The sequence below is a fragment of the Arctopsyche grandis genome, chromosome 6 (assembly GCF_051622035.1).
Source record: "Arctopsyche grandis isolate Sample6627 chromosome 6, ASM5162203v2, whole genome shotgun sequence".
NCBI lineage: Eukaryota > Metazoa > Arthropoda > Insecta > Trichoptera > Hydropsychidae > Arctopsyche > Arctopsyche grandis.
This window is the reverse complement of record NC_135360.1, coordinates 20,457,569-20,479,433: the sequence shown is the minus strand read 5'-3', so window position 1 is coordinate 20,479,433 and position 21,865 is coordinate 20,457,569. Positions and strand designations below refer to the sequence as shown.

General features: G+C 33.1%; 2 protein-coding genes across 2 annotated transcripts in view; both read left to right on the top strand.

The window, feature by feature from the left end:
* sas (stranded at second transmembrane protein) overlaps positions 1–19,991 on the top strand; it is a 40,073-nt gene extending 20,082 nt beyond the window's left edge. The window contains exons 3-18 of the mRNA XM_077431940.1: positions 10,235–10,725; positions 10,815–11,001; positions 12,664–12,778; positions 12,868–13,066; positions 13,160–13,550; positions 13,629–13,854; positions 14,024–14,232; positions 15,299–16,273; positions 17,345–17,519; positions 17,602–17,797; positions 17,883–18,019; positions 18,206–18,396; positions 18,487–18,706; positions 18,811–18,926; positions 19,005–19,244; positions 19,324–19,991. Of these exons, the coding sequence (XP_077288066.1) occupies positions 10,235–10,725; positions 10,815–11,001; positions 12,664–12,778; positions 12,868–13,066; positions 13,160–13,550; positions 13,629–13,854; positions 14,024–14,232; positions 15,299–16,273; positions 17,345–17,519; positions 17,602–17,797; positions 17,883–18,019; positions 18,206–18,396; positions 18,487–18,706; positions 18,811–18,926; positions 19,005–19,244; positions 19,324–19,331 (4,076 nt within the window). The 3' untranslated portion in view covers positions 19,332–19,991. The remainder of the gene's footprint in view (positions 1–10,234; positions 10,726–10,814; positions 11,002–12,663; positions 12,779–12,867; positions 13,067–13,159; positions 13,551–13,628; positions 13,855–14,023; positions 14,233–15,298; positions 16,274–17,344; positions 17,520–17,601; positions 17,798–17,882; positions 18,020–18,205; positions 18,397–18,486; positions 18,707–18,810; positions 18,927–19,004; positions 19,245–19,323) is intronic.
* On the top strand, positions 19,342–21,759 carry LOC143912643 (uncharacterized). The gene is made up of 7 exons (XM_077431939.1): positions 19,342–19,454; positions 20,303–20,358; positions 20,433–20,585; positions 20,662–20,792; positions 20,862–21,117; positions 21,179–21,544; positions 21,620–21,759. The coding sequence occupies exons 1-7, from the start codon at positions 19,342–19,344 to the stop codon at positions 21,757–21,759; spliced, it is 1,215 nt and encodes a 404-aa protein (XP_077288065.1).
* Positions 21,760–21,865: the final 106 nt, after the last annotated feature.

Sequence of the window (21,865 nt, the reverse complement as noted above, 5' to 3'; positions counted from 1 at the left end):
TTTACTTTTTAATTTGTTTTCCTTATATTTATCTTTTTCATTTTTGTAAAAATCTATTATTGGACTCGGGTGTTACATATATTATTTATTTACTTTTTGTGTTTTTTATACCTATCTCTGTACATCCTGTCTGTTGATTTTTCAATTAATAAAATAAAATAAAATAAAAAATAAAATAAAATAAAAAAACTTCTATATATACTATTAGCTAACAATGTTTCCTCTTGGCAGAGAATTTACCGCCATCTATTGAAAATTCATTTAATTAATTAATATTTCTATTGTTGTTTTATATTGTTTACATGTAGGTAGGTAGGTTATTTTTACCTTTTTTTTCATATTAAACAATTAAATATAAATATTAAATTAAATATATTTAAAAGGTATTTAAAAAAAATCGACCGCATGCGGATCGAACCGACACATTTCTTCTGATTTTTTTTATTTAATAACTTAATATGCCAACACCCATGCGATGATATGTCATCGGGTACAATACTAGTTGAACAATAAACATGAAAAATTAATCATTCAAATAAAATACTTTTTTTTTAATGTCAGAATAAATACCTATAAATATAGGGAAAAATAAATATGAGAAATTAATCATTCAAATAAAATACTTCTTTTGTTTCAATGTCAGAATAAATACCTATAAACATCGGATATAAATAATAACTACCTATAACATACCTTCAATGAATTCGCTTACGTGGATTATGTTGCTTATAAATGTTCTCTTTTGAGTCTCATTTTTATTTAATGTATGCAAATAATGAAATTTATATTCAATTTTACACTCGATGTAAACTGTTACCATATAATTAATCCAATTTGATTTGTTGCGATTTAATTAAGTCATAACGAAAATACTTATTATGTATTCCTAACTGTTTTGAATGGTTATTTTAATCGTCAGACGCCGACGTTGTACAATTTCCAGCAACACACAAAATTATAGCTAAACGATATTTAGAAAGGAAATTGATTCGCATAGCGAACAGTTGTTAAATATACATATTCTTCATTAACGAGTAACGATCGTGATATCATCGATAGAGACGATGTCATGCAAAACAACTACCTACCTTCACACACCCAATTTCATTCACTTGGTGAAGAAAGTGCGTGCGTCACTATGACCACTGCGGAAAAATGTCATACTTTCCAATCTTGCATTTTTATTGTTTCGAAAAGTCAATTTGCATGATTAGTCACTCTGAAGAGGATTCTGCATGTTTTGCATTTAAATATTATGTATGACTAAAATAACCGAACTCTTCAAAATAGAGCACACCGAATTTTGGTCACCGATTTTCTGAAATCTGAACATATATTCATTTTATTGTATAATGTAGCTATAGCTATAGCAGTATAGCTCGATGGTTGCGCTAATGCTAACCACCGAGAGGTACCGAGTTCGAGCCTTAGGTTGACCTCAATATAAAATAATTTATTTATAGTATTTATGCAGTACTGCTGGTCAGACTTAGATATATGTGACTCCAAGTCGATCGGTTTCCATCAAAGTTTTGTAATTTATCTAGATTTCATTGTTGAAACGATTCCTCATGAAAATTGGCAAAACCATCCTACCAACTATTTGTCACCACTGTTTGAATATGATTTCAAATTTATAATCTATAACTAATACACAGTGCCGGTTTTAGGGTGGGCTGGGTCGGGCGGCACCCGAGGGCGCCGCTCGATGCGTCAAAGGCGCTTTAAATTTTAAAATTAGAGCGCCAAAAGCCATACAAAATTTTAGATTAGAGCGCCAAAGGCGAAATTTTTTTCTTAGGGTCTTTAGAAAAAAATGCTCGAAGGCGCCATTAGGTATAAGGCCGGCACTCCTAATACACATATGTATGTACAAGCTTAATACCATAGGTGTCGGTCTGGAAAAACCCAATGGAATAATAAAAACCTTGTAAAAATATAAGTCTATATAAATAAATGTTGCCTCCCTTTTGTATAACATTCACGACACATTCATAAGATGTGTGAGAATTTTACGTTTTTTTTATCTTTTCTGGAATTAGGACTAAACTGACGAAATACACTATTTTGCGTTGCCTGCAATGTTATATTATATTTCCTTGGACCAAATTGTGTACATATGTACATTTCCTATATCAATTACACATATTTTTACCTCCATTGTATTTTAATTTGTATGAATATTGGTCGAGTATTATATGTGTTTAGTCATAAATTTTATTATACTCTTAAATATAAATATAATATTTCCAAGTTGAGAATATAAATTCCAGAGATGACGCCATATGTTTCTTCATTAAAAGATATATGTAGAGAAGTCACTACTAAGATTACACTAGACAACAATACATACAAATAATACAATATCAAATCTTAATATTGTATTTACAATTTAATGCAATACTATCGCTTTAATTCCTTCCTGATTATAATGAATTTAGCGTATTTTTTGCAAACAGTTACAAAGCTCTTCCGACTTCACATTCGAGATCAACTATTGGATTTTTTCAAACGGTAAATGCAACGTGCCAAGATCAGACATCTTTAAATGGAAAAACTCGCATGAATCACCCGTATAAAATATACCCATACACATGCCTCATATATTATAATAAAAAAAAACTTTTCGTTTTCCATACAAATTTGTATTATTATTATTATACCGTTCAACATTCCATATATGTACGTACCAGCCGAAGATCAAACATCTTATTAACATAAACATTACCATATACGAGAAATATGCACAAATAATAATAAAAACCCTAGAGAATTCCGTTTCTAAAATTATGCATTAAAAATTGAAGTGAAAGGCGTATGGATATAATAAAATTCAAATAAAAAGGGGAAACTCTCGTGTTCCAAAGGGCCTTTGGGTCATGCAGTATGGGGGCCATAAATCGGTGTTATTATCGAATCACGATCAAGCGTTGCGGTCTGGTGTCAACGCCTCCGGTTATGTGCCGCACATGCATTACACGTATCTCGTTACACAACCGTGTAACTCATATGTACAACTTCATTTTTATTTTAAAATCGTTTAACGGGAGGTAAAAATTCTCGATCTCAAAATTAACGATCCATCCCCTTGCTTTTCCGTCAATAGCCAAAGTTTAAGTGGGCCTTCTACATATATATTATAAACGCAACCAAACGCATCAATCATTCTGTGTCATATGGGGACAGTTCGATTAGGCAATCTCAATCTTATATAATAATAATCGTATGTATAAAAACGGAAATGATTTATGCATACATATGTATATGTATCAGTGGCGACTTCTCAATGGTTACCTGACAACTCGTTCACAGATTTTCCGTAAACCGAGGATGCGCTCCAGGCATTACGTATACGGCCATCTCTTTCTCACCCCGTCTGTTCACCAAGATCTCGTTTACTATGCCATTACGTATGCAGCCATCTCTTTCACAGACCGTCTGTTCACCGATAACAGACGGTCTGTGAAAGAGATGGCTGCATACGTAATGGCATAGTAAACGAGATCTTGGTGAACAAACGGGGTGAGAAAGAGATGGCCGTATACGTAAATGCCTGGAGCGCATCCTCGGTTTACGGAAAATCTGTGAACGAGTTGTCGTGTCACCCTTCTCAATATGGGCTGTGGGGGTGCAGCCCCCTCAGTATAGTACATACCAGTGGCCGATGCGGTGCAAACGATCGAAAAACGCCAGACAGACTGAACCACAGATTAACGACACGTGTACCTTATGCTTGCGCACTGCTCGCACTTACACTAAGCGAAATCTACCCGAAGTCCCGACATATCTACCCTGTATACGTTCTGTGCTTCTGATACTTTAGTTCCGAATTTTTCCATATTAAATTATTAAAAACTCGCCAGAAAGATCCAACTCAATTTTAATAATTGCATCTGTGCACATCGAAAGGTTACTCGTCATCTGGTGTGCAATTTTTCATTCGTGAAGTCGAGAATTGCGTTTTAAGCAGCCATCCAGTTAATCTGTGGTTCAATCTGTCTGGCGCTTTTCGATCGTTTGCACCAAACCCACTATATACACATACTATTTTTGTCGTCTATGTGGGCTGCGGGCTGCAGCCTCCCAGTATAGTTCATACAATATTTTTTTGCATTCATTGCGAATTGGATAACCATGGGAAAAATAGAAGGTAGAAAATGGATTAGGTACCATGAAGAAGTTGTCTTGGATTCGAAACATGCGCATGTGGACCGATATGAGCGCCGACGATCTGTTACGAGTTGACGAGATGGTCCGGATGCGGAGTAGGCATTAGGAAAAAGAAGAAGATTGCAATCTTAAAATATCTGAACTCTTATGTTAATGCATCGAAAATAAATTTTCAACTCATTCTGTGCTAGAATTTTTCAGATCTGCTTGTTTTTTTTTTTAAACAAAATAAGCAGATCTGAAAATGGCCGCACTGTGCATCGGTTCCTTTTATAGGAAAAATTGTGATTGGAATTTTTTGTGAAACGTGTTAAATACCTGTGTCAAATTGACTTTTTTAAAATTCGACATAACTTGAAAAGACGGTTGATGCAAGTATATATTTTAAATAAAATATTTTGTAGGAATTTCAAGTAGTTTAAAGACTCTTAAAAAACTACTTATTTTACCATACTCGCCAATTTAGCACTTTAAAACTCCTCGACTCTTCCATACATTAAAATAACCATAAAAAAATAATTGATTCTGAAGATCCAAACGACTGGAAATGGTATGTTAAGAGGAACTTTCAAAGCCAAAGGTTTGCTGATTGACTAATTCTAATACAATATTTTTTGTAACCTTACATTCTGTGTTTTTTGATCGCACCTCGTGCATTGAAGAAGTCAACGCGCCTCAAGTCCTGAGATCCTTACGCATTCCTCCACGTCTTCTCCACAACGCCGAATACTATCTCAGAGCTAGATCGTGAAGATGGAATTCCTCGTCGAAATACATTGTCCGTACATACATATATAAAAACACACATATGTACATATGTAAATATGTATATCCAAAACCCGTGACCGTGAGCGTAACCCCGTAAACGTGTTATCTCGATTGTATTACGAAGACGCGCTTTGCCCTCTCACCTGTTGACATTAATTAGCGACTCACTCGATGGGATTTGTATTAAAATGGCCATCAATCTACGCGTTGTAATTCATACAATCGATTTAAACATCATATATATTCATCATATGAGCCGTCATATTTGAACGTGGCTGAAGTCCGATTTTCAGTTCCAAAAACACTATTTCTGTTTGACTTAATTCACAAATTGCTAGAACTTCCTTTAATTCAATATGTCCAGAATCTCGGAAAAGCAGAATAAATGTATTACAGGCCATCAGTATTTTTAAATATTGTTAAATGCAAAACATTATATTTAATGTTTTGCGAGATATTTTTTAATCGTAATGATTAGTCCCCGGACCCAGAAGGTGCCGCGCATTGTTCAAAGGTTGTAAATGCATTGTTAAAGGTTTGCCGAACCTTTTTTACAAAGGATTTACAACAATGGTGACTATCCGGTGTCTAGTAATGATAAACACGCACATACTAAGTTTACCTTTCTAGAATTTTGGCACGATTTATAAAGTATCTAATTTTTAATACCAATACATCAGAATGGACTAATACTTTGAACAAAGTGGTCATGGGTTCAAATCCCACTGGTTTCTGCTGGCCAGACCTTGGATTTGTAACTCCAGGTCGATCGTTTCCTATCAGAGTTTGCAAATTTATCTTATTTATCTGAGCAAATTTATCTGATTCCAACAAATTGGCAACCTTACCCATATTCTCTTCAGCAATTTCGAATTCCGCTGAATTGTATAAAATGCTGCAAATTTACAAATTTGACCACGAATGTCTCTGTGGATGTTAATTAATATATATTTACTGAATTGTTTAAAATGGTGCAAATTTAGAAAATTTGACCATAGATGTGTCTGTTAAGCCTTCCTGGCCATAGATGTGTCTGTTAGGTTACCTGTTAGGCCTTCCTGGTATAAATTAAAATAAATAAAATCAGTAGCCAGCAGTTTGGCTTAGTGATAGCGTATATATTTAGCATCACTGAGGTCATAGGTTCGTGTCCTCGCCACTGCTGGTTAGATTTGGGGGTTTTGTGACTCCAAATCGATCGTTTCTCTATCAGAGTTTGCCAATTTTATCTGATCATTGCTGAAACTGTTCCTGAAAATTGGTATTAAATCTAATCCTGTTGTCACAAAAATCTGCCTGTGTATAATTTGTATTAATTATACACAGTAATCTGAAATCCATAGATGTCACTATGATTATTATTTCTGATTAATTGTTATATTCTATATATTCTGATTGTATATGTATGTATTACTGTATTTCTGATTTCTGATTGTTTATGTATTTCATTAACGTACACCCGTCGCATTGGAGCAAATCTGTAATGGCGAGTGTGTATTGATTTGTGACAATAAAAAATAAAATATTGGCTCAAATGACTTAGGAATGGTTTTATGTGGTTCGCAAGTCCATATTTCAAATCGTAGCATACGCTGACCGGTTACGTTGGCCCATTCATTGCAATAAATAGACGCCAAATTTGGCATAACAGAATTTTAATTTGACGTGAATAAATATTGTACAATAATTAATTCACACTGACGGGCAGCATCCATTCTGTTACATTGTATTCGTACTTTTTTCTTCGTCAGACAATCAACCGGACTTTCGGCAACGCCTACTCGTGTTCGAATTTCGTATTGGGTATTGCCCAAAGAAACCGGCGATTGTTCTGAAGCTTCGAAAGCGAGGATTTCTTCGGCAGCCGGCCGTAACTTGTGTCACTTTGGTACATTATCGTCACCTGATTTGTTCCGATGATCGCACCAGCCACATTTTGGATCTCACCAACACGCCACACACGTCGTTCAACTCGCCAACGGTACACCTGGACAAGTAGGCCATTTGCCCATTCACTTGATTTTATTCGACTCGGATTTGAGCACGTGTTTTTATTTTCTGTCCAATGACACGAGGCTGTCGGCTGAAAAGTCGCCGATCCGACATGAACGAACTGCAATGAATAGTGTACGTACATACATACATACATACATACGTTTGGGATGATGATAATCATTGGTTTTGGTCATGAACGTCCGGTCGAACTTCTTTTCGATGGGTCGTTAACACTTTGAGTCATTGCGTTTAATTGCGAAACGCCTCTCTACTGATTCGAACGGAAAAGATTTTCGGCGCTAAGGCTCGTTAAATCATTCTGTTAGTACTACAAAAAACCAATGTTGTAATGTTGAGAGATGCTCTTGTAATTTTCGACTAAATCGTTGTGGGTTGATATGTGGTTACATACAGATAACTTATTATGGGGTGACCGTGAAAAAGTCGAAAATATTTGTTTATCATGCATACATATGAAAAACGGTTTGTATATATGTTACACCGAATCCGTGAAATTGTCTTTTACACGCATTCGGCAAGAGAATTGCCGAATGCGTGAAAAATGCAAACATGTTGCCCAGTTCACGGAATTCTTTGGCGAATGCGTGTATTCGCCAAGAATTTGTCTGCTCAAAGCATGGAGTCGGCAAATAGACAGCAGCTCTCCGGTGTTGTTTTTTAGAACTGGACAGCGTGGATAAGTGTCAAAGTGACAGCTGAATGAGGATGTTTAATTTACATATTATTATGTATAATATGACTACATACATACATATGTTTCGATCATCTCATATGACTTAATGTCAATTTTATACATTTTGATCAATATTTTAACAATGAAACATATCTATGTAGTCATATTATACATAATAATATGTAAATTAAACTAAATTAAACATCCTTATTCAGCTGTCACTTTGACACTTGGTTATAATATAACACGCTGTCCAGTTCACGCATTCGGCAAAGAATTTACGGAATCCGTGAACTGGGCAATGTGCTTGCATTTTTCATGCATTCGGCAATTCTCTTGCCGAATGCTTGTAATAGACAATTTCATGGATTCGGTGTAACATATACATATATATCAGTGGTGTGCGGTAAAAGTCTCCCCCCCCCCGTCGTTCATCCTCACTTAATTTGCGCGAGCAGGATACAACAGGAATAAGAGGAACAGGCTTTTCCTCCCGTATCCTGCGCGGGCACATTAAACAAGGCTATATGACAAAAAGAGAGATAATTTCACCGCATGCCACTGATATATATTATATATACATAGTACCGTTTACCATGCACCCTCTTTTTTTGATCTTTCGACTTAAGATCTTTCTAACTTGCGGTCCCGTGAAGTAGACCCCTTAATATGTTATATTGCTGTGACTTATATTATTACTTATGGTTTTACCCGGCTTCAGTCGGGATTTGTAATATAAACAGGTTAAAAATGGAAAAACAATCTAATATGTAGTTAACATTCATGTTTTTTTTTTTATTAAATTGATTTGAATCGAAAAAAAAAATATATTCAACGATATTGAAATCGTCGTCATAGAAACTTTGATTTGTTTTCGATGCTACCACCCAAATCTTTAAACCTTACATATGTACATACAAAGTCTCTTTCGAAATTATATATTAGAATATCAAATGGTTCTGAAAGAATTGACTTCTAAATAACAATAATTTATAATTTTAAGAAAGGGCTAAAACAGATACTTATCGACAATGAAAATATACCTTTACTTTTGTGAGGATTCTTCATACTTGTTTTTAATAATCGATCAAATCTTTTTCTGAAATCGACTGCTACCTTTGAAAAAAATAATGCTATCCATTTTTACAAACGAAATCCAATTGGAAAATTCCAATTCCTAAAAAGAAAATTGAGAAATTTTCTTTAAAACTAAATAGTATTTCTACCAGTATACATACGTAGATCTAGTCAATTTAAAAGTACATATATGTGTGTATTTACATTAATTGGTGTAAACTTCATTTCGGTATTATTAAGTTCCAATTTTTTTACATTATAATTGATCGATATTTTGATTGTTGGATATTTCTTTAATGAACGGAATGTTAAACTTCAAATTTATATACTAAATCATCAGCATCATCATTAAAATAAACATAAACAAACGATCGCATCGCGCAAATCTATGTACATATGTATAAATGTATTTGGTCTATATAAATTGTTTATTTCCCTCGTTTAAGCTATTATCTCACGTTGATGTGCAGTTTAGCCCCAATTTAAGATCGAAACCAGTGCAGATTTTCATAAACTGTACACAGCGTGCCATAAACTCTTTCGAAACCAATATATCGCCTTAGGGACTAATTTATTTCAATTAACAATTTAGAATTTCTCAATCCGCCATTGAATTTCTCAATCACTCGTCATTTTGTAATCACCATTGTTATTCTTTTTTATATTATAATTCATATTATATGTATATATATGTAGTTATACTGAACCGGTTGCCAAATTACCAGTATGCAGTGATGACACTACATATTTTTATTCAGATGAATACATAATCCCCTAATGTTTCATCTAATATCCGTAGACTTTATATCTAATATATAATTTGTAAATAATAAAAACAATAACGAAACGCGTGGGTATACTTATCATATAATCTATTAATTTCATTGTATATATAGTCTCCTTTCCAAAACAATTATTTTTAAATTATTTATTTATTTACTGTATATTTATATGTACATATATACATGTGTGGCATATATGTATTTGATATGTATCAATAAAGATACCTTTTATTGTGAAAAACATCTTCATGAAACCTTTGAATATTTTGATATGGTGTATCATATCGACCGCAAATAGCATATTTGCATATTCATTCATCGAAAATGTTACACACATCCTTCCTCTTACTGTATGTTGTGTTGCTTTACATCTGGCATGCAATTAGCCAAACACAAAAAAAAACACAATACTTTTTCTTGTATTCGTCTTTTTCCACACGAACGACCCCATTTCTAACATCTAGGTGACGCAATGCAACCATAATTTGAATATCTTTGTATAAATGTGTACAGGAAGTGTCCTGATAAAGATGTACACGGTCTCGATAACAATGGTCTGAGCCAGTTGAGCTGTATTAGGACAATGCTAATTGTAATTATCCATAATAATGCTAATGTTGACTTTCTTTCTGAACATGTGAGATTGCCAAGGCGACGATTAGTCTTTGTAGCAATTCGTATTTGAAATATCTTATCTATGTCGTTTAATGGAATTTCACTAATTTTATTTGTATTGTTATATTTACAGCGCCATTACTTCCGACTCCGGTTCCGTTTGAAATTGCTACAACAATTAGTGATAATGAAACGAATAAAACTGAAGCACCAACTGCCACTACGATACCAAACATCACTGTTATCAAAGCGAAAGATGAAAATTCAACGAACGATCCTAAACAAGGGCGAGCTATGGATATATCATTGACAGACATGAACTCCATGATCAACTCTATACATATGAAGAACATTACTGAAGAAAAATCAAACTTCAAAAACTATGTCAATACTGATTTAAGCGACGTGAGTATGGACAATGACGACATGGATTTGGAGTTTTCGGGAAACGCCGCTGAAAAAGATAACGCAAGCTCGCTCAACGTATACGGAGAGACGAGGGTTGTCAATAAGCCTCATATTGAAGCTATGGAAAAGTCGTTCATGCCACTTTTAATACCGTCAATATCTAGTGCCAAAGATGTCATTGAAGCCGGTTGTATAGATGCGGGTAAATTGTATAAAGTAAGTTTTGTAAAAACAAATACATCGTTTGTATATGTATATAATTTTATTTTTGTGTAAGTTGTACTGAAATTCTACTCCAATTTTAGGTAGGTGAAAAGTTAGAGCGTGGCTGTGATGAAAGGTGTAAGTGTACTACTGGTGGTCTGCTTGAATGTGAACCGATATGTGGAGGTCCATTTTTCAGGCGTGGTCGTATTATTGACGATCCTCTATGTACAGCTCAAAATGTCGAAGACCCATGTTGTGCCATATTGGTCTGTGCTGCAGATTCTCGTAAGATGTTCATAATATTAATGCTTATATTGACAAGTATAGTCTTTTTATCTCACAAAACATATTTTACTGATATTATTAGGCAGGTCTTAAATGTATTTATCTATATATATAAAAATCAATGTTTGTCTGTCTGTCTGTCTCGAATAGACTCCTAAACCAAAGAACCGATTACGATGGAATTTCAGGATTTGTTGCATGCATGTCCGGAAAGATTACTGTGAAAAAAAAACGGGATGAAACCTCTTAATAATAATATTCGTAATTATGATTTTATCGACGCGAAAGTATGAAATGTTTACATTGGTAACAGACTTGCGCGCGCGCATGCCAACGTACAAATACATTACGTACCACTCATGACATTTTAACAATCTTTCTGTCAGGCGACGACATTCTGATGCTATATTCTTCTTTAAGCTCATAAATGGTTTCCTTGATTGTTCTGATTTACTGAATAAGGTTAATTTCAGAATCCCAGTTCGATACTCTAGACGCGTTGCACTCTTTTCACTTGATCCTTTCAATACTAATTCCCAAAAATATTTTTATCTGCAGCGCGTTTATCGTATGTTTAACGGAGAGCTGAATGAGGTTGATCTGTTTGGTATTTCCCTACATCAATTCAGGTCTAACATCAAGAGAATCTTGACCGATTGATTCATTTTTTCTCCTATTCTATTTTTCCAATATTTCCATTATTTTTATACTTTAGTTTAGTTATGTAATGTGCTATTTAATCATATTATAGCTTTCATTCTTTTCCTTTTCATTTGTTTATTTTGTATTTACCTTTTTCATTTGTTTTTTATATTTGTAAATTTCAATTTTTTCTTATATTCTATCTTATAACCTTTTCCAAATATTTTAATACTATAGTTTAATTATGCAATGTACTACATATTTTGTCATGCCTTTATTCTTTACTTTTTAATTTGTTTTCCTTATATTTATCTTTTTCATTTTTGTAAAAATCTATTATTGGACTCGGATGTTACATATATTATTTATTTATTTTTTGTTTTTTTTATACCTATCTCTGTACATCCTGTCTGTTGATTTTTCAATTAATAAAATAAAAATAAAAATAAAAAAATAACAATCCTACATATGTATATAAATCAGTGTTTGTCTGTCTGTCACGTATGCGTTCCTATACTTTACTATAATTTAATTTGATTATTAAGTATTAATTTGAAACTGAAACATTCACTTATCGAAACGCATCGAGAAATGGGAACGGGAACGGGAATTGCATGTGTTATTGTACGATGGAACTTTCAGGATTTATTGTATGCATGTCCGGGAAGCTTACTGTGAAAATAATCGGCCAAAAACAGGAACGGAAACGGGAATAACAGGAATGAGTGGCATTGCAACGCAATAATTTCAAATGTTTTCGCGTCGCGACATGCGTTGTTAGGATAAAATAAACAAATAATCGAATAATTTCAAATGTGTTCGCTATCTGCGTTTTTCCGAAAAATGGGAACGGGAACAGGAACGGGAACGGGAATTGCATGCGTTATTGTGGCATTGCAACGCATGCCGGGTTCAGCTAGTAAAAAATAAATATTAGATAATATTTTAAAAGTCATGCATATTTCTTCAAATGTTTAATAAGATTCTGATAAATAATCAAAATGTGTATTTACATTCTAGAAAGTGATATGTGTGTATTTGGAAACAAAACATACTCTATAGGAGAAGAATTCCATGACGGTTGTGAACGAACATGTCACTGCGAAAAAAAAGGAAATATTTCCTGTAAACCAAGGTGAACTATTTACTCAATTAACAATAATATTACCATTTAAACAATTTACTTATTATAAATGTAAAAAATGTCAACTATTTTCTATTTAGATGTCCCGTTTGGGATCATCGTGACGATTGCGTCAATGTACCAGATTCAAATGATCCTTGCTGCATGCTACAATTATGTGACGTGTCGCAAGATAATGAAGACATCACTACTTCAAAAAATAAAATGGATAAAAGCAATACGACGAATGTGGAAATTACCACTCAAAAAATCACTACAACTACTGTGGCAGTTACAACAGTAATTGAATGCGCAATATATTCAAAATTTATTTCTATATTTTTAATACATATTAATCAACATTAACAATTGTTCTTTGTTGTTAACTTTAAGATGAAAACACAAAACAGCACCAAGGAATCAATCATATCAAATTCTTTAGAAAAATCTGATTCAATACTTACGACGACAATAAGCAGTATTGTTGAACCAATAGCATTTATAAACATACTACGAAATGCGAGTGTTGAAGTGACTTTGAAACATGACAACACTTCAACAACTCCTATTCATTTAGAATTGAGTAAAGATGGAGGATTATCTTGGTCTGATGTTCGGCTCAATAACAATTTATTAATGGGATTGGAAAAAGGTGGTAATTTTCTTTTAAGGACAAGAGAAACCAAAAAAATATATCCAGTTAGCGTTTCCAAACAATCAGAACTTATGTCATCTGAAGACAGCAGTCCTGGATGTATGCATAAAGGACGTCATCGTTCCATAGGTAAAATATCGTCAATTTTTTTTCATATCATTTTATCAAATTTAGAAAGTGATTATAATATTTTTGTTTAATGATTAGATGAAGAATTCCACATGGGCTGTGATGAGTTGTGTGTGTGTGGTTCAGATGGGAAAGTTGAATGTGCACCACTCAAATGTCCATCTTCAGTTGGATTGGATGTATTAGACGCTTCTTGTATACAATGGATGCCAGATCCTCCAGATTTCGAACCAAAATATCCGATGTGCTGTCCTCCGGCGATGAAATGTGTTGACAATGGATCTTGTACATACAAAGATCATATGTAAATTTAAATTAAATTTATACGCTTTAACTCCTACTTTTGAATACAGACCTTTTAATAATACAGTGATTATTCGCCACGGTCATGATTTAATCAATCCATCTTTAAGTATATCTAAAATATTTACTTTTCATCTATTCATATATCGTCTTATAAATTTCCTTTACAGGATCCCAAATTGGAGTCAAATTCCAACTCAATTATCAGGATGTGAACAGCAATGTTTTTGCGAAAGTGGTACTGTAGAATGCCAAGGTGTATGTCCGCCACTTCCAGCATTACCACCATCATCTTTACGTTGTGGTCCAAACGACCATCCTACTCCGAAACATCCCCCAGGTGATACCTGTTGTAAAGAATGGGCATGTGTTCCAGCTGGTAAGCATAAATGTTTCATTACAGTATGGTATAATAATATAATTATAATACTATTTTAATTCACCAATATTTTTAAGTATATGTAATTATTTTTGCAAATTACATCACCTGTTTTGCTTTTCACCATTTTTTTTTTTTAATAATGTGTGCGCTAATTTTATACTTTCTGTGCTTATTATTAATACACAATTATTTGTGCTTCGTCGTGTATAAATTATGTATTCAATTTTTTAGAATACAATTTTTAGGCTAAGTAAAAATATTTTTCATAATGATGGAATTTTGTATATTACATACATACATACATATAATTATAAAACATAATTCATAATTATAACTAGTAAGTGCTGTTGTGAGATATTTTTGCATATTTTGTTTTATGGCGTTCTTTATAATACTTTAACTAGTAGGTACATACATACTATATACCGGTCTCCCTCACGGGCCCGAAAGTAAAACGCCCGAAAACGCAAATATCGGAAGGCAAAGATCGAAAATCGAAAGATAAAAAAGGGTGCATGGTAAACGGTACATACTCGCGTACATACTCACTTAATTTGCGCGAGCAGGATACAACAGGAACAAGAGGAACAGGCTTTTCCTCCCGTATTCTGCGCGCGCACATTAAACAAGGCTGTATGACAAAAAGAGAGATAATTTCACCGCATGCCACTCATATATATTATATATACATAGTACCGTTTACCATGCACCCTTTTTTTTTGTTCTTTCGACTTAAGATCTTTCGATTTTCGATCTTTGCCTTCCGATATTTGCGTTTTCGGGCGTTTCACTTTCGGGCCCGTGAGGTAGACCCACTATATACATATGTATGTACATTATTAGTTTGTCCAAATGGTGCCTTAGAATATTATTTGCAAGCCTACCCGATTAAAATATTACTGATCGTTTCTGAAAACTATGTACATCCAACATCAATATTATTTCACAAAAAAATAATACTTTCCTTAAATCTACTGTGATATTGAGATGCATTTTTATATATATATTCATTTACAAGCTACCATTGTATGTATGTATAAAAAAATTGTGTATTAATTTTCAGGCAATGGCAAATCATCACCATCAAAAAATATGACTGACATCGACAAAGACAGACAAAAAAGCTTTTATAAACAAAATCACACTGATAGAAACAACCTTTTACCACCTCCCATTTTTGTTACACTCCCTCCAGATTTACACAAAGCCATTGAAAATAAATTCGGCACTCCGTTATTCGATGACGTAAATATGAAAACAAAAACAAACAATCAATATCCTACAATGTCTGAAGGAAATAAAGCGTCCCATCCGTATTTTACACCACATTCGGTTCATCCGTCAAAATTGGATTACAATGAAAACGACAAGAACTACGAGTATCCAGGTCCATTTGCCGATCCCAATCACAAACCTCAACCTCCAATCAACGATTTAGGACCGTTTCCTTTCATTAAAAAACACAAAGATAAACAAATATATACTCATCCATCAGATGAAATACACAATCCGATGCATTTTTCAAACGACGTACAAACAAAGCATAAAGACAACCCAAAGAAGGCTTCTCAACATAACGAAACTTTAACAAACTCATCCAACAAAATGCACAAACCTTTAGAAGATAACGAAGATTTTCCCATTAATGACCCCTATCTTTCTGGTAGCCGTTTACATTTACCATTCAATCAAAACAGTGTCGGACCTGGATTTTTCAATCCTGCTACTACTAAAAGCCAATCAGATTTCTTAAATACCATTCATCATCCAAATAACCCGCAAATACCTCAACCTGGAAATGGACTTTATAATCACAATGGCATTCCGCTCGGAAACCAAGTTCCGCAAGGACCCGATACGATACACGTTTATACTGATGGATCACCTATACACATAGAACATTTACTACAACAAATTCAACAAGCTGATCCTAATTTAGGACCTTATATTCCATATGTTACACAACCGCAACAACCACACATACCTAATCATCGACAACCGGAAAATGACAGCAACTCGTCGAATAATATTCCGTCAGGTCAGTACCTAATGGTACTATGGTGAAAGAATTTATATACCTACTTATTGGAAAACTTTATAGCTTTTGTAGATGCCATTTTTTATTACAACTTTACATATGGTTTTATTAATTATCCTGAAAAGGGTTGTGTATTGTATTTACATAGATTCCACTTTTCTTGTATTCATTCTATATATATTCTTTAATGTGTTTCTACTTCTTTCAAGTGTACAAGTTATTGTACAATTTCAGTATTCCCATAGTCTATGATTTAAATGAGTATTTAAATCATTTCCATTTTACTCTTTTTTTTCCTACACGATTATGTAAATGGCTTTTCTAAAAACTTCCTCAGATATCCAATATTGTTAACTCCTCGGTGGTATTTGGTATGTAAAAATATATTACGACTACTGACTGACCAAATTGCATTGAATCGCCAGTTTTAACAAACTATTACTATTACGTTTACATGTAATATTTAATTTATTCTAAACATCTATTATTTAAAATAAATTAAATACTATAGTGAACATTAAAAATTAGAATAATATAATTTTGATTCATTATTTGCTATAGTTTAAGCTTTTTATTATTAATAACTTTTGTTTCACTATAAGTTTTCAACTTCATATAAAAAAAAAATGACATAATTCTATTCACAATTTTGAATGAAGTTGAAAAATCCAATACCCGACAGTAATTAAAATTGCATGTTAATTATATTAGTCGCACTAATTTAATATCAGTTCGCTTTTGTTCATATTGTTAATAATTATTTGGAACGGAGAAAAACTATTTATACAGTATAATATTACAAAAGTAGAAATCAAATTAATCACATTTGACTCTCCTTTGACTTGGTAAGCTATCCAAGTATGTACTAGTAAAATATTTCATCTAAGGAAAATTTCAATTTTAAAATATCAGTGCTATATATGTATATAATAAAATATTTTCTTAACCCTTCTATTACTCCTATGCTATTTTATTCTCAGTAGTAACAAACTATAAGTATTGTAAATGTATATATTCTACATATGTATAAATATTTCTGTGGTTAATTCAAATTGTCAAATGTTGATTTAGGCGCAGGTGCGTTCCCCACTTCACAGTTGGGAACATCTTTTGGAAGTGGTGGAAGTGATGGTGAATTGGAAATCGTGTCCTTGAATGCCATATCTCCAAATACAATTCGACTCGCCTTTAGCATACCACCTGTTATGGTTGGACTTCAAGGAAGGGTTAAATTGCACTATACGAGGTACATTACAATACAATGAATCAATATCATATTTAAAAAGACACTTAACTTCTTCTTCAGTGCCATTTGTTTTTCTTTTCAGTGAACCTAATCCTACGACTTGGCATGAACAAGAGTTCGCTCCGCCAAACGATATTCTAGCAACCCAACAGTTTGAGTTCCAACTATCGTCTCTTCAACCAGACACGCTTTATCATGTTCAAGCTGTGGTCATCTTGAGACAATTAGCTTATGAACGTAAAAGTAAAATTTATAGCGTTAAAACATTGCCGTCAGTGGTACGATAGTATTTATTTTATTTTCTAAATTATCACAAATCACAATTTCCCTGTATAAATTTCTAAAATATTTTATTTTCATCAGGAGAAAACAACCTCACCTCCAGTAATTCCAGTTGAACCTAATCTATCTATTGGAACTGTTAATCCAACATCGGCAAGTGTCAATTGGAGACCGTTCACTCAAGATGAACTACTTTTCATTGATGGCATTCAGCTCAGGTAAAATTTTCAAATTCTAAATTCCTCATGATTCGTGTAATGTAAGCATTTATTGAAACAAAATTGGAGAAAATTTTAAAATAACTTAAAATCTATAAAAAAAATCATAAGTAGATTTTTTTTATAGATAAATTTAAAAATTTCACAGACTTCATATATATGTATAATATTTATCGTTTTATACAGATATCGTGAAATCGATGGCAAAGTATATTCTGGTACACCATTAATTCATCGTGCTGTGACAACTTTCCAATTGGAATCTTTGAAACCGAACACATCATACGAAATTGGAATATTCTTCATTCCATTTGTAAACCAACATACCGAACTGCAAAGTTCCAATATGATACACTTTAAAACTCCTCCTGAAACTGGTAATATTATAATTTGTTTTTCAAATACATGGCAGTAATCATGCAAGTAATCTTTATGACCGTTTTCACACGCATTTTATTGTCCTAAAGATATGTTTGATTGGAACGTGAATGTTGATGTTGAAGACGTGACACCGTGGGGCTTGACGATAACATGGAATGGAATTCCAAGACCAACTGAACGATTTGTAAACGTATTTCGAGCTGTATGGAGAGCTGAAGCCGCTCGCAATGATACTAGTAGTTTTTCAGTACCTATCAGAGATTCTCCGTCTAATACAATCGTCACAGGGCTCACACCGGGCACTAAGTATTATACTTTCAAATTTATTGAACTAAATATTCATTATTGATTAAAAAGTTATTACTTGAACTAAAACAATAAATTGTATATAACAAATATAACCATTTTAGATATCGAATATGGCTTGAATTATATTTGACCAACGGCCGAATAAAAACGAGTAATGTTAAAGATGTAATGACGAAGCCAGGCAAACCAGCTCCTGAGGCTGCACCTGCCCACGAAGGTAACAAAAATCATTTATTTTTCGATTTTTTATCAATACAAGTAATGTGTTAAATAATGGTGCTCTTCTTTTTGACAGGAAAACTTTTGGAGGGCTCGGTAGCACACAGGGGTGATTATTACAACTCGCTAGTCGTTGTTGCGATTATAGCAGCTCTTGGTGCCATGTGTTCGTTGGTGTTATTGTTGGTTCTGGTGCGGAGACATCGTACTGCATCAGCACCCATCTGTGGGCCTACTCCCGCAGCACGAACAAATCCCGCTTTACCACCATACGATAGTCCTACTTATAAATTGGATTTACACCAAGAGACAATGGGTTTGTTTTTTTTTTTTTATAAGCGTATTATTTACCATTTATGTACTTTATTTTAAATATAATTTTTGTTTACATTTAGATCTCTGACATACAGCTAATGGCAAAAATAATAAGGAATACCGAGAAATGGCTGTTTTCTCCTCAAATAACCATTAAAGACACTCATTTCAGATTTCCTTATGAAGTGGAAAAAGTTTGCCGCACATTCAAGTAATAGTGACTTTTATAATAATATTGAGTGACGGAAAAAGTGCCTTTGAGTATTAATTAAGTGACTATTTATTGACTGAATACTTTTGAATTGTATATATGTAGACATTTATTTCATTTAAATGAATATAAAAATGTATTTTTTGTAAAGCTTTGTGTAAATTTAAACACAATACTTAACTTTACGTGCTTGATAAGAATTTTACTTTTTTAATTCTTTGAGATTGAAATATTAATAAAAATGTAAAATTTTTATAGAAAATTTTATTTTTCTGTATACATAGAATCTATAACCAATACTCTGTTTTTATACCTCTCATATGTATATAATTATTTGTGAATGTATTGCGACAAATTTTAGCTTAAATCTGTAATGTAAAAATCAGCCTGTAAATAAAATATTTGTATGTGAATATGAATAACATTTCTGCAACATTTATAAGATTATTATAGTGATGTTTATTATCTGTTATTTATTGTACTCTTAATACTTGTGATTATTGGAATAATGTACATAGTTTTAAATATACGTTTTTTAATAATATTTTTTTCTTACATTTGATACCAAAATTCTAATGAATAACATTATGATAATAATTATTTTTACAAATGTATTACTATACACAACATACAGTATATATGTAGATCATTTGGTGATAATCTGTCCGAGCGATTTTCCAGTTAGCACCATCATCAACGTTTGTTCAAGTGATCCGTTATTTCACACGTTCAGTGCAAGACCATAAATAGGATGACCGAGGTCTACCCTTGCTCAAATATAACAATCGGTATTCTACTATGAATATGTTCGTTAATACATCCATCATATTTTTCATTATTTTTATGAGAAATGCAATCAGCATTTCTTTTAAAAAATCATTACAAAATGAAAGATCGGGTAAATGTAAGTTAATACATATGTGTATTAAAATACGTACGTTTGCGTTACATCTAACATCACTCATGGCATTTTTTAAGTTTTCCCATTCTTCAGCATAATACGATTTCCAAATAGAGAATGTGCAGCCACTGGTAATTTCAATGGAACTTGTTTCACCAAGAGGGAGTGTAGTGATTTGAATGGATTGTCAGCTGGCAGTTGTGCATCAAGAAGAGGAGTTTGCTGTATAGGTACCATTATTTTTATTTATTTTGTAAATATTGTGGAATTTTACGTTGATTTTAAAAACACCAATAAACCCACCAGTCCAACGAACGTGTGGTGGATTCTCAAATGTTAATAGCACTTACTTCACTAATATCGGTTATCCGGGATCTTTTACTGGTGGTTCAACATGCACCATACGTATTCAAAGATGTAACGCAGATATATGTCAAGTATAATTTCAATACATTTTGAAATATTTCGCTTCATTTAAATTGCATTTAATTAATACATATGTTTAGCTGCGGCTAGATTTTTTAGATCTAAATTTAGCTCAACCCAACGGCGACGGAAATTGCATGAATGATCATCTAACAATTATTGGTGGTTCTTCATTAGTTCCTCGAATATGTGGTGAAAATACAGGCCAACACGTATATGTTGATTTTGATGGTGATAACAGCATCATTATATCGTTGACTTCCAATGCAGCTTTTGCCCTCGGTAGAAGATGGAATATAAAAATTTCACAGCTAGCTTGTAATTGCCCATCACTTGGTACGTAATGATGAATCGCAGTATGTAATTCTATGTACAACATTAATTTGAATCATTTCAGCTCCCAACGGGTGTTTAATGTATTATACTGGTATATCCGGCACTGTGAAAAGTTTCAACTATGGTTCCACTCCAAATATAGAGAGAGCAATGAGTGGACTGACCGGTACTAGGCAATTAGCTAATCTTAACTACGGAATATGCATTCGAATGGAGGCTGGATACTGCAGCATTCGATGGAGTCAAACATCAGACCCTTACTCATTTACCATCTCAGACAACGTTGAAAGTATTGATTCTTCAATATTAGGTACTCCTCAAGTGGGTCTAAACGGTACTGAATGTCCAAATGATTTCGTAGTTATCCCTAATCCGAATGGAATTGTCGCCGATAGATTTTGTGGTCTTGGATTCCCAACTGTTACGAGTGAGTTTGCACTGTTTACATCAAATTTTATGCTTTCTTAAATAAAAGTTTTTATATTAATAATCTTTTTAACAGCATCCTCAAAACCATTCGTACTAACAGTGGTTACTAATCAAAATGAAGGAAATAATATAATGGGAATAAATCCTGATGCTGCTAATAGAGGTTTCATTTTGAATTTTATGCAGGAACAATGTGCATCGAATTTAATTTAAAATAAATATATGTATTTATAAGTTATAATGCTTTCATCTTACAATGACATATTTATCTCACATTTAGTAGATGTATCTTTTCTTCCCTCGATAGACATGTCCATCA

Bases quoted from the DNA above. Each gene is read 5' to 3' on its own strand.
- LOC143912643 (XM_077431939.1), top strand. From the start codon at position 19,342: ATGGCAAAAATAATAAGGAATACCGAGAAATGGCTGTTTTCTCCTCAA. The intron at 20,793-20,861 runs GTATAATTTCAA...ACATATGTTTAG, and splicing joins GTAACGCAGATATATGTCAA to CTGCGGCTAGATTTTTTAGA. The intron at 21,545-21,619 runs GTGAGTTTGCAC...TCTTTTTAACAG, and splicing joins TGGATTCCCAACTGTTACGA to CATCCTCAAAACCATTCGTA.